Raw genomic sequence first — 13132 nt, forward strand, 5'->3', positions numbered from 1 at the left:
GGGGATGTTATTCTAGCTGTAGACGTCAAGTTTTTATCTTTATCACCATAATTTAATCATATAGATGTATTTGAATCTAATGTTGTCAATTTCTCGGCTAAAATTGACCGACATTTTGTAAACTACCGCTGCGGTTATGCCAGAGAATTACTATATATTCTGTGAACAGACAGTACAATTTCCTCATATTTTTGTATCGCTGTCATGTTTGATACAGGTAACTGCAGTTACCCTAATCCAGTTCCCCCTGTGATCTCATTAGTCCAGTAAAGGTAGGATTTTACCACAAAATCATTGCAACAGAATTTTTTCTTTGTTTTTCATACAGTTCTGACTTTGTTTTATACCAGAAAAAGAGTTGCCACAAATTAAAATCTGGGAAAGTGTTTTTCTTGACCCCCAGAAAATCTGAAAAATGGGGATATTTGCATAAAGCTCCACTACATTTCAGAAGTTTTGTTTGCTACGCGGATTCACAAAATTTCCCCAAAAACCTCCAAGTTGAAAAATAGTGACATCAATGCCTAAGTACAAAACTTCTTGGTAACACTGTATTCATGTACATGTACCAGCGGAAGGTACATTGTAAGTAAAATGACAAACAAATACAGCAACAAAATATGAGAAGCTTTTTTAACGTTGCATATTAGAACCATATAACATTCCGGATCGGAAGTGATTACATATACAGAAATTATATACATACCCCGTATGCAGTGGCGTAGGAAGATGAAACGTAATGGGGGGGGGGGGGGGGGGGGGGCAAAGGTCCTGAATATTTTGTAACCCCCCCCCCCCCCTGCACCGCACCTACAGGAGGAGATTAATTCAACACACAACCATATATACTTTATATACTTTTTTTCATATATCATTAAATATAATCCTTGTACACATTTATAGACAGTGGGGTCGCTAAAAGGAAATTGACGAATACGCAAATTGGCCAAATTAGCGTGTGAGCGCCGAAGGCGCGAGATTTTGGGATGTGGGGGTCGACACCGGGAAAAATATTACGATTTAGAATGGCTGAGATGAGTTTAGAATGTATTTTGATGATTTTACGAGCGCCCGAAAGCGCGAGATTTTGGTGCTTGGGGGTTTCGGGGGTCTCCCCCCCCCCCCGGGGAAAAATATTACAATTTATAATGGCTAAGATGAGTTTCCGATGCATTTTGATGAATTTGAGAGCGCCCGAAGGCGTGAGATTTTGGTGTTTTGGAGGTCCGGGGGTATCCGCCGTGAAAAAAATTACGATTTAGAATGGCTGAAATGAGTTTCACGATGTATTTTAATGATTTTAAAGCGTTCTTACCATGGTAATTTTTCGATTTAAAGTACCCGGCATTTAGAAATGATAATTGTGATAATTGTGTCGTCATATCATTGGCAACCCTGCTCGATCTGAACATACCAGCTTCACACCATCGGCGCATTGTTTTGTAACTCAAAATAATAATGAATTAATTGTCTTGCTAAGATATATAAACAAAGTAATCTTTTAAGAGACATTTTTTTAAAATACAAATGTAGTACGTAGAATCCCTAAATGGACTATTTTAGTGTATTTCATGTGTATTGAATTTCTTCTATCAAAGGTTTGAACATTATGTGCTTGAACGTTTTAGGAAATGCGTCGCGCAGCGCAATATTTTTTAGTGTGAAGTACGAAAAATGTGCAGGAGGACCCTTTTTTTTTCTTTGATATATGCATTTTTAGAACATTTCAGTCGGCGAAATGGGGGGGGGGGGGGCAAAAAGACATGTTTTGCCCCCCCCCTCGCTTCTTACGCCCTGGCCCTGGTATGTAAATCTCTCTAAAATCATTTCAAATAATTTATGTTAATGCCATTTTGTGCTCCTTGTTATGTTTGTAATTAGAGTTCTGTAGGGAGAGTGCTTCATTTTAGTTGGAAAACTTGTGCACAATGCCCAATCCCATTGTATATGAAATATCGCAATAAAATCGGTTTAAAGTACAAATAAAAAAATGACATATATATGCTAATGTTAAAAGTACAAATAAAAAAATGACATATATATGCTAATGTAGCATTAGTTAGAAGCACTAATAAATTATAGTTTAAAATGAAAGAAAATATGAACTGTGCTGTATGCACCATATATGGGATAATTAAAGGCCTACTACCTTACCAAAAAAGTCATAATAATAGTAATAATATTACAAATAATGGTATATACCCAGAAAAAAAACACATAAAGGATTTAAAGTGTAATAAAAAGTGAACAGATACAAAAGTAAACCATCATGCCACTTTTGATGTAGACCTACTAAATGTATAAAACGTCTATAAAAATGGCCTTAGAGCGCTCTGTGATAAAGCTATATATGATCCTTGAGACACCTTGTTCTGTCAGAGTTATTTCCCTTCATTCATCCAGCCAAGTGGAACGAAACGCCATCATCCAACGTAGGAGTGCATGTATACTTCCTCAACGCATGACTGTGTGTAAACAATACAAACCATTCAAAGTAAGTATAACTGAGATAGTTTTGGTAAAAGGATACTGGACATTTTGTCAACATTTTAGTAATCAATCGATGTGCATAGATTATGTTATATTTGTTTTTACATAGCCTACATATAAATAGATTATCTAAAGGGCCTGGCGTACTACATGTATATTAGCTGTACATGTCCATGAGGTGAAAGCATAAACAACAGTGACCATTCAATTTGAAATGTGTAACGTTACCTAAATTAAAACTCGTGACAAAAAGTTGCCTTATCAAGTGAAATAAAACACAAGTTTAAAACTAAATTAATTACGACATTGTTCATATGATGTGAGATAAATGTAAATGTAATATGAAAGGTTACAGACAAGTATATATCCTAGCACTATGAGTTTAAAATGTTGTAAGTCATTGAATGCTCGAAACACTTTTTTCTTGTAATGGTGACCAGCCCCTTTAAGAAAGTAAAACTATGCTGGTCTTTACAATACATGTAGTCAAATTCTCTGTGTTGTGAAGGATTTATAAGTGAGAAGGTTATGCCTACTCACTTGGGGACGAATACGTCGCGAGTGCATTTGTGTTTGTGCACTGACCGTGACGTTAGACGCCGACTGATATCCGCCGGCGCAGCCTTTGATGTAGGCAGAATTTATGTGTGAGAAGGATTCGTCACTGTTTCTTTACACTACTGAACACCACGCAAGACGCCTATGCACCGGAAAAAGAAACCCATTTTCTCAACAAATACTTGTCCTATCGAGTCAAACGAAACTCCGATGTAAAGTTAATTAAATTTCACAACGTTTATTACTTGCTTTAAAGACGGGAGACTTAGAAGAAATGTCTTCAATTTTTCGTTAAAAAATACGACAGCTCATAAAATGACAGCACGCTTCAGAAAGTAAGCCGATAACCCTCGTACCTGCAGCTACATCAAAAGCTGCGCCGTCGGATATCAAAGGAAAATCAGTCGTCGTCCAGCGTCACGGTCAGAGCACAAACACAATGGGCATGTGCCGTACTTGTCCAAAATCCCATGTGACTTATCCTTCTCATATTAGTCCTTGCGTCTTACTTTCTGAAGAGGGCTGTCATTACATGAAATTGTATTTCATTCTAAATCTTCCGTCCAGAAAGCAAGGATTAGAAGTCCACTGATATTTACATTGGTGTTTCATTTGATTCAATAAGACAAGTAGCTGTTACGTGTATTAGTGGCTTGCATGGTGTTTAAAAAGTGGAAACAGACAGCGACAAATCCTTATCACTTATAAATCCTTGGTATTGTTAATGACGTGAATCAATATCTTATAATAATAGAATTCATTTTGCTAATTAAGTCGATACATAAAAATATACCTTCATGCTCTTTAAGTTTTTAACTGAGCTCAGCTGTATCTACAATGTAAAATGTAAATGTTGTAAATATGGTATACATCAGGGGCTTCATTATCTTTCAAGAGAGGCTGTACAATTGCACCTTTCAAGGGGTGCCTTTCTATACTATCTGTATGGTATCTAATGAAATTTAACACAAATCAGGCGGTACCACCTGATACTGAAACCCCTGATAAAGTGAACTGCGTTCAAGTGTCCGGATTAGACTCCTCCCTCAAATGTTGTAACATTTTGTTACGACAGCCAATGAAAACTCTGGGAAGTTGCCTCAATAGGTTAGACGCATGTGGTGTAGCGCAAACAATGTTGACTTCAAAGAAATCTACTGATTTGACTTGGTCACACCTTTTTACCAAAGCTTTGTTAGCATACACTTGGCGATAAAAAGGTTTCAAACATGTTTTTTAATTCAATCGTACCATATAACCATCGAAAGACTACAACACTATAACTTGATAGCTTCGTATATATGAGGCCAAAAAATATGACTGGTTATGGTTACATGGGGTCAGTAGGTAGGGATTTTTTTTATTGGAGATTTGACTAAGAAAGAAGATATAAACAGCGCACTAGCTCTGATTGAGTAAAACTATATATATATAGTAGTATCATTTTAGATACAGAAAATAATAGGGTCATGGCTAAAAAACTAGGGTAGGTCTTGTAACCTAAACAGACATTTTTTTTTTGCCTTATGGAGATGTTTCATGTGGAAGCAGACATCCCACCTCTAATTGTTATAGTTGTTTGAATTGTAATAGTAATTTTTAAAAGTATGCATGTAAATTTCTATTCAAACCTATGATAAGTTCTGCTAAAACACTCTATTGTAGTTCAAGAAAGAATAATTTGACGTTTGGAATATACATGTACATGTATTAAGTAACGACTCTAGCTCATGTGATTTCAAATAAAATAGTATTGTAAAGTTGAGATACTGAAATACCAAATTTACACTCACTTTAACCTGTGACTGTACATGTGGCTTTGTATATTTTGTACATGTAGGTCATGAATATATACATGCATGTATTTTATTTTACGATTTTGTGTGCCAAATTGTTGCGGTATTAATTGTGTAACAACTATAACAGGTAAACCCCGCCCTCAGTTAGATTATCGCTGTTACTAAACTCCGCCCACAGTTTGACTGATGCTATTCCGGAGCCGATGAACGCGCATACGACTGGTTGAAACTATTCACGTGATTTGTGGTTTGAACGAACGCATTTCACTGTACATATATTTTTAACAGTTTAACATTGTATTTTTAACTTAAATTTTATTTTTATATCATCTTTTTTCAGACACAATTTAAACATGGACGGTTACATTTCACGCAGAAAGCGTATTGGCATTCCCCCAAAGAAATGTAAGTACAGAATACTCGAACAAAATGAATCCTATACTTGTGGTGACTCTATGCCCAGTATCAAGCAAGAGAACATTAGTCCTTTATTTGAGGAAAAAGTTGTAGAAGATGGTCATCAGCAGCAGGATCATAAACTGTTGTGCTCTGGACCTGGTAGTGATCCCACCGCTGCCACCACTGTGACAAAAACTGAACCCGGATACGGTATTCCTAAGAGACTTGAAAATGAATCGGATACTTTGGAAGACGTTTGTGAAACTATGGATACCTTGTCGTTTTATGACGGCTTCCGATCAGCATTATCAAGTGTTGTGACTTTCCCATACCAAATGAACTCCTGTTCGGAGAATATTCAAATACTGGAACTCTACCCTTCCGTCAGTCAACCTACAGTGAAGTTGTCAGTGACAATAGGTCGAAATTTAAAGGCTAGACTTTTCGTTCATCAGATTGAGTTATCCAGAGATCACGAATTTTGGATTGGACTTCCAGATGTGTTCGATACTCCGATGAAAGTAACTGCTCTTTTGGGAAAACTGAATGACTATAGTGTTTGTATAGGAAGTCCGGATGAGTGCTTCCAAAGCATGGTAGAAATTGGAGATCATATAAAAAATAACGCAGGAGATACCACAGCCTATAGAGAAGGAGACTTTAAAGCAGTGAAGGGGGTTGTCGCCTACTCTTCCACGATTCGTCACATTGTATGCAAGTTTTTAGTACAGGGTGCAAGATGTCAACCATGTTCAAAGGTAAGGCACATGTTGGATGGAAGAAAAAGACGTCAAGACGAAAAATTACGTCAGCTTGAAAACAGTCCTGTAACCGATATTGATTACATAGAAAAGAAATCGAGACACGTCGACATGGATCGAAAGGCACTCATCGATAAACTCAAGCAACAGAAAAGAATGATAACAAGAATTCAAGATGAGTTAAAAAGACAGCAAAAGTATTGCGGGCAAGAAGTCGAACCCCAGGATCATGATCATGAATCAACACTCATCGATAAAAAGAAGCAACGGAAAAGAAAGACTAGAAGAATTCAAAATGAGTTAAAAAGACAGCAACATCAATTCGGGCAAGAAGTCAAACCTCGGGATCCAGATCATGAAACAACACACATCGATAAATTGGACCAACAAATAGGAAAGATTACAAGAATCCAAGATGAATTAAATGGAGAGCAAAAGCATTTCGGACAAGTGGTCAAACCCCAGGATCCTGATCATGAAGCACCCTTAGACCTAAGATTTTGCTTAGTCAATAAAAAGTAGTGTAACTTTTTGTAACGCCATCTGTGATTGGCTAATTAAGTGTGAACTTATTACTGTTTCAGACCAATGGCCGTTTTTGTAACGCCGTCTTGATTGGCTAATTAAGTGTGAACATGTGACTGTTTCAGACTTATGACCGTAACAGGATCTTGGGGTCAGGATTGGATCATAAAACAATATTAAGTCCAAAACTGTACGTCAATAGTTTAGACTTAATTAATTAGCCAATCAAGGATGATGTTACCAAACGTTACATCATTTCAGTCTGGCTAATTCGTAAGCTTAAGTCTAAGATTGTGTCATGATCATGGAGCAAGGAGTAAAGGAGAACTGGGGAAAAAGTCTCTTTCAAACAAAAATAAATGAGAAAAAAATATTATTAGGATTATCTGAAAAAGTATGATTGTCATTTTATAATTTTTATACCCCATGCAACTACAAGCTTTTAATGTTGTTTGTGTCCAAAGCTTTAATATAGTATCCATCTTACGATATGAATGCCATTCTGACTTTTATTTAAGTACAACTATTACAATAATCAAAAATCAATGAGAAAAAATATGATTTTCGTTTTATATTTTTAGCTCACCTGGCCCGCAGGGCCAGTGAGCTTATGTCATGGCGCGACGTCCGTCGTCCGTCCGTCCGTCCACATTTCCTTTAAATCGCTACTAGTCATAGTTCTGCATGGATTGTAACCAAATTTAGCTACAGACATCCTTGGGTGAAAGGGAACAGAACTTGTATAAATTTTGGCTCTGACCCCCCGAGGCAGGAGGGGCGGGCCCAATAGGGGAAATAGAGGTTAAATCCTATAAATCGCTACTTGTCCTAGAGTTCTGCATGAATTGTAACCAAATTTGACCACAAACATCTTTGAGGAAACGGGAACAGAACTTGTATAAATTTTGGCTTTGACCCCTCCGGGGGCAGGAGGGGCGGGCCCAATAGGGGAAATAGAGGTTAAATCCTATAAATCGCTACTTGTCCTAGAGTTCTGCATGGATTGTAACCAAATTTGGATACAAACATCCTTGGGTGAAAGGGAACAGAACTTGTATAAATTTTGGCTCTGACCCCCCGGGGGCAGGAGGGGCGGAATTAGAGGAAAATCCTATAAATCGCTACTTGTCCTAGAGTTTTGCATGGATTGTGGCCAAATTTGAAAATTTGGCCACAAACATCATTGGGGGAAGGGAAACAGAACTTTTGGCTCTTACCCCCCTCTGATAGGACATGCTAACAACTTTTAACTTCAAAATGTTGAGGTTAAGTTTACTGTATTAACTTTTTTGAGTCTGTCATGTAGATCAAGGTCATTTACTATACATTTATAGTACAAGTCTCCGTGCAGGAGACCTAAATAAGGTGATATTGGTGAAACTTTGATGTAACAAGTTGTTTAAGAATGACTAAGATCTATTTGTTTGCATTTGTCATTTACTTATCCTCTGTATTACCATAGATTTACATTTGTACTTAAACAAGAAATATTGGCATTCATATCGTGTGATGCACACTAAAGTTTTGAACACAAGCAACATAATAAGCCTGCTGTTGAAATATGACGTACAAGAGGCCGAGAGGGCCTGTATCGCTCACCTGGTTTGTAATGCCAAGTAATGTTCTGAATACAGGTTCATTGTTTCTTTTCTGAAGGAATTTGAATATTTATTTCTAATTCCCCTATAGGGCCCCACCCTTCCTGCCCCGGGGGTCAGAGCCAAAATTTATACAAGTTCAGTTCCCCTTCCCCTTCTGTTCCCGTTTCCTCAAAGATGTTTGTGGCCAAATTTGGTTACAATCCATGCAGAACTCTAGGACAAGTAGCGATTTATAGGATTTACCTCTATTTCCCCTATTTGGTCCCGCCCCTCCTGCCCCTGGGGGGTCAGAGCCAAAATTGATACAAGTTCTGTTCCCCTTCCCCCAAGGATGTTTGTGGCCAAATTTGTTTACAATCCATGCAGAACTCCAGGACAAGTAGCGATTTATAGGATTTACCCCTATTACGGGGGATAATACATATCAACAGCCATTTGATTTGATTTATACAAACAAACGCAGCTTTTAAATACATTCAGATTTATCAGGTAAGGGCCATTTCTCGTAGTTTCACTCTGTCTATTATCTTTCACTCAACTTTTTTGCTTTTCTTAAAACATACGCACTCGATCCCATGCCAATTTTAAGTACTTGTCGTTTTAGATTTATCCCCAGATAAATAATTTACTTGTGTAACAAAATGGGTTTTGGTTTATTAAATTAGAACGTCTATTAACAGCAAAGGGTCATATTAAGGACGTGTCATCACGGGTTAGTTGGCGAAGGAATGTCGGAGTAGCCGGAGAAAAAACATCGAACCAGTGGTCAGTAAACTTTCACTTAACTTTAGTACGTGAAGCACTGATTATGACCAGAGTATATTGAAAGCGGAAATGTCGTAAAGTCGTCCATATCTGCTTAATGTAAAAGAATACCAAGACACAATTTTGTTTTGGGAGATAAATTTGTTTATTGTACAAGTATATTACACATATAAACATGCTGTAACGTAAATATCTAATGAAATAACGGCTTTGTTTACGTTATTTTCATTATCTACACTGTGAACATGAATAATTTCACGTGGCTTGAGTTACAGAAATAAATTGACTTATCATAAGAGCGAAGTAAATACATATTTAACTAATGCAAATGCAGCACTGGAGTAATTAAACAATTTTTTATTATTTTTTAAATAATAATAACAACACTTTGAAAATTAAAAGCTATTTAAAGCAGTTAAAATATCCTGCGGCCACTGTAAAATATCCCATCAGCGTGGATGCGGTGCATTGAAGTCAGCTCATTATATAATCAAGCATTCGAACGCTTTTATGATCCGACTAATATAATCTTCATCAGGCAGAAGCTCAGTGCGCTATGCATTTACTCTTTATTTGCAAGCGTTCAATTGATAGACCACTTCCAGTGTAATCAGCTGGCCAAAAACGGAATATCTGTTACGAAAAAATAAAATTTCTTTCCTTCTCTAATGGGAGTTTTGATACAAAGATAGAGTGTGAACACAGGTGTTCGTTTCTAATATAAGTATAAGTGTAATACTGGGTCAAGGTCTATAACTCGGGCCGGCCATATATAACACTACCCAATTTCAGAAAAAGTATGATTATTAACCAACCGTATAGGATATAATAATAGGAATACTCTCAATCGACAGCCAGATAATTTATCTTTAATTTGGTATATGATACAATATATATCATGCCGTATAAATGTTCACTAGGTATCCCAGAAACATCGGAAAACAGCCAGATTTCAACTGGTCGGACACTGTGGTGTCCTCCGATAAACACGCCAGGGCTCTAATGGGTAGCTCAAAAACCACTGCATGTCAACATTTCAGCTTCATAGGAATTAAAGTTTGGTAAAAAAACAAACTTACCGGTATGTTAGTGTTTATCTATATACCATCCATTTGCTCAATACAGCCTTTTGAAATTTCCGATTGAAAAAATGTGTATCTCTAGCCGTCATATTCATATGTGTGTAGTACATTTGTTTTCTCGGCGTTGATTGGTCAATTAATTTTCGAGAGCCAATCAACGCCGACAAAACAAATCTACTGCACACATACTAACATGTGCGGCTAGAGACATAAAATTTTCAATCGGAAATTTCAAAGGGCTACGTTAGGCAAATGGATGGTATTTATCCAAGGATTTACTAACCGGTAAGTTTGTTTTCTACCAAACTTTCATTCTTAATAACGCTGAAGTGTTGACATGCAATGGTTTTTGAGCTACCCATTAGAGCCCTGGCGTGTTTTATCGGAGGACACCACAGTGTCCGACCAGTTGAAATCTGGCTGTTTTCCGATGTTTCTGGATACCTAGTGACATTTATACGGCTTATGATATATATTTTATCATATACCAAATTAAAGATGAATTATCTGGCTGTCGATTGAGAGTATTCCCTATTATTATATCCTATACGGTTGGTTAATAATCACACTTTTTCTGAAATTGGGTAGTGTTATATGGCCGGCCGAGTTATAGGGACCTTGACCCAGTATTATACTTATACTTATATTAGAAACGAACACCTGTGGTGTGAATATATGAATGAAAAATAAACAGAAAATTTCGGCTCCGTTATTTCCATAAATAGCACTTTTATACATAGCATAATTAAGTGATTACTGAAACATATTGCTGCAGGCCCCTTTAAGTCCTTGCCTTCAGTCATATTAAAGTATAATGTTTAAGCTACTCCTATCTTTTTGATATATCCGTGTTAACTTCCCATCAGTTTCTTCACCTCCTTCAGTACAATCGCGGAGCTGATTTCCGGCGAATCTTTTGGAAATATATCACATTTCCGATTTAATTACTGGACAAATTCTCGCGAGAGGATCCGATTGTCAATCGAGTAATGGCGCGAGTGAAACGAAGGGAAGTAACTCTGCGTAAATCAGAATAGCCAAACGCATGTGAACAACGCTCGTGTTAATATTGGTTGAGTCCCATTATTTCATATTTAGTAGAGTATTCATTCCGTCTTTTTTTGATATTACAGTTATTGGCATTTGATAGATAAAGGGGAAAATATATACATTGTAACAAAACAAAAACTATACAGTTAAATCGAAGGTATACATGTGTAACCAGCAGCAAAAAACAACCTCGCCATCACTGGGGCTCGGACATCCCGACCCATCAGTTCACAAGGCGCACTAGCATTACTAACATCGATCGCTCAAGCGTGAGATACAAATTATCCCTGTACAACTCATTTACTGTTCTTAGTTCAAACCAACTTAATTTTGCGGCGAATTATTTAACATTTTCATGACTAATGACTGTTTCGCGGAGATACATATTCGTGATTTACAAATGTAACAGTGACGTAACAGTGATGTAAACATTTATACAGTTAGTGATCTTTAAATATAGGCTACTCCATCCCTGACGAATGGTATTTGTTCTCTATCAAAATCAGGAGCAGACGAATAAGATGTTTTCTTCAGTTACCTTACACCATTATATCCATGAACAATTTCGAGCTTCTTATTTTAATTCGCGATGAAAATATTAAAAATAATCAATTGCGTCCCGAAAAAATCCATGGCACAATGCTCTATAAGGAAATAAGTACTGATTGGGCGTGCACCAAATGCAAAATAAATTATTTTATATGTATTTTGTGTAAGTTAGACACATAAACATGATTACATGATTATACATCAGCTATTGTTCTGATCAGATGATGGGTATCGTTTAATAATGCTCTGTCGGTGGTGGGGCATCTTTAAAATATCAATAAAACGCACGTGAAATTAAGTTGGTTTACATTAGTACAAATGTACTAAAATGATATTTACAACATACTTATATAACAACGTAACAAGTAATAAAACATGAGATCAATGATGGATAACATTGTTTTCTATACACAGGAACTTGACATGGATATCAACAATATAGCGATAATTCAGTCAGTTTGTGAAGCCAAGTCATACAAAATCCCTGTGATGCCCACACACACATACACGCTCGAGTATAAAACTTAGCCGTATACACCTTTTCAGAGTAACAACCATTTAGTAAAAAAATAAATAACGTTAGCGTCAGTATACGTTAACAAATGTTCTGTTGAAAACAAAACAACAGGAAAGGGTTCGGAAATAACAAAGGCTCCTGCTCTCTTATAAAACAGTAACACATGTAAACAAAATAAGAGTTTGTTTATGATACACGTTTGTTGGGTTCTGTTTGATTCGTGTTTGTTGGCAAGTTCGTGGATGTTTCTTTTATTTTGTACTCTAGGAACTACAGTACATTACAGTATGTATCAACTGTAGATTGGACACCAGACCTTACGATATTGATAAGACTTTCTCAGCAGAGTTCTTCACTAAATTATCTCCCCCTAGACTGAACACCAGAGCCTAAGGTGTTGATAAGACTTTCTCAGTAGAGTTCTTCGCTAAATTATCTCCCCATAGACTGACCACCAGAGCCTAAGATGTTGATTAGAACCACGGACGAAATTAATATATACGGTCAACTCATTTACATATTTAGTTCGAGCATGTAGGTCTCGAATTGGCGGATCGCCAGCTGTCAATCAAACTGCTTGGTACCGCCCCTTTTTGCACGTTTTTGAGTGTACAAGACGAACATCGTAACATCAATTAGTCTTGGCCTTGTGCCGATTACCAGAGAATTGACTAATTGGCCTGTGTCTACATGTACACGTAATGACGGAGAGAGAGTGTGTTTTTTAGTAGTAAGGCTAATTCACACTCTGCACTGCCGATAATATAGAGTGATTAGTTACAGACCGCCTTTAAAATGGCTTTGTAAGAACACACTCGGCCAACATGTTCAGGTAGTTCTGAGGTTCCTCTAACCCTTACACCCATGTTTATTAGTATTACGGCATACATATATATGTTGTTGTCTGTAAGCGTATAGAAAGGAAGGAAAAAATCCTAATAAATGAATTATAATGATATTGACTAAATAAAGATGCTACTGTTTGTTACGTACAAGGAAATCTGACCACACGAATCTGTGACGGAGTTCATGTCTG

The 13132-nt window shown here is 36.9% G+C and overlaps 1 protein-coding gene across 1 annotated transcript; it reads left to right on the forward strand.

Moving 5' to 3' along the window:
* The first annotated feature begins 2402 nt into the window (after positions 1–2402).
* Positions 2403–7023, forward strand: LOC138309054 (uncharacterized). The gene is made up of 2 exons (XM_069250175.1): positions 2403–2494; positions 5188–7023. The coding sequence occupies exon 2, from the start codon at positions 5201–5203 to the stop codon at positions 6527–6529; it is 1329 nt and encodes a 442-aa protein (XP_069106276.1). The 5' UTR covers positions 2403–2494; positions 5188–5200; the 3' UTR covers positions 6530–7023.
* The last annotated feature ends 6109 nt before the right edge of the window (positions 7024–13132 follow it).

The sequence above is a fragment of the Argopecten irradians genome, chromosome 15 (assembly GCF_041381155.1).
Source record: "Argopecten irradians isolate NY chromosome 15, Ai_NY, whole genome shotgun sequence".
NCBI classification, from domain to species: domain Eukaryota; kingdom Metazoa; phylum Mollusca; class Bivalvia; order Pectinida; family Pectinidae; genus Argopecten; species Argopecten irradians.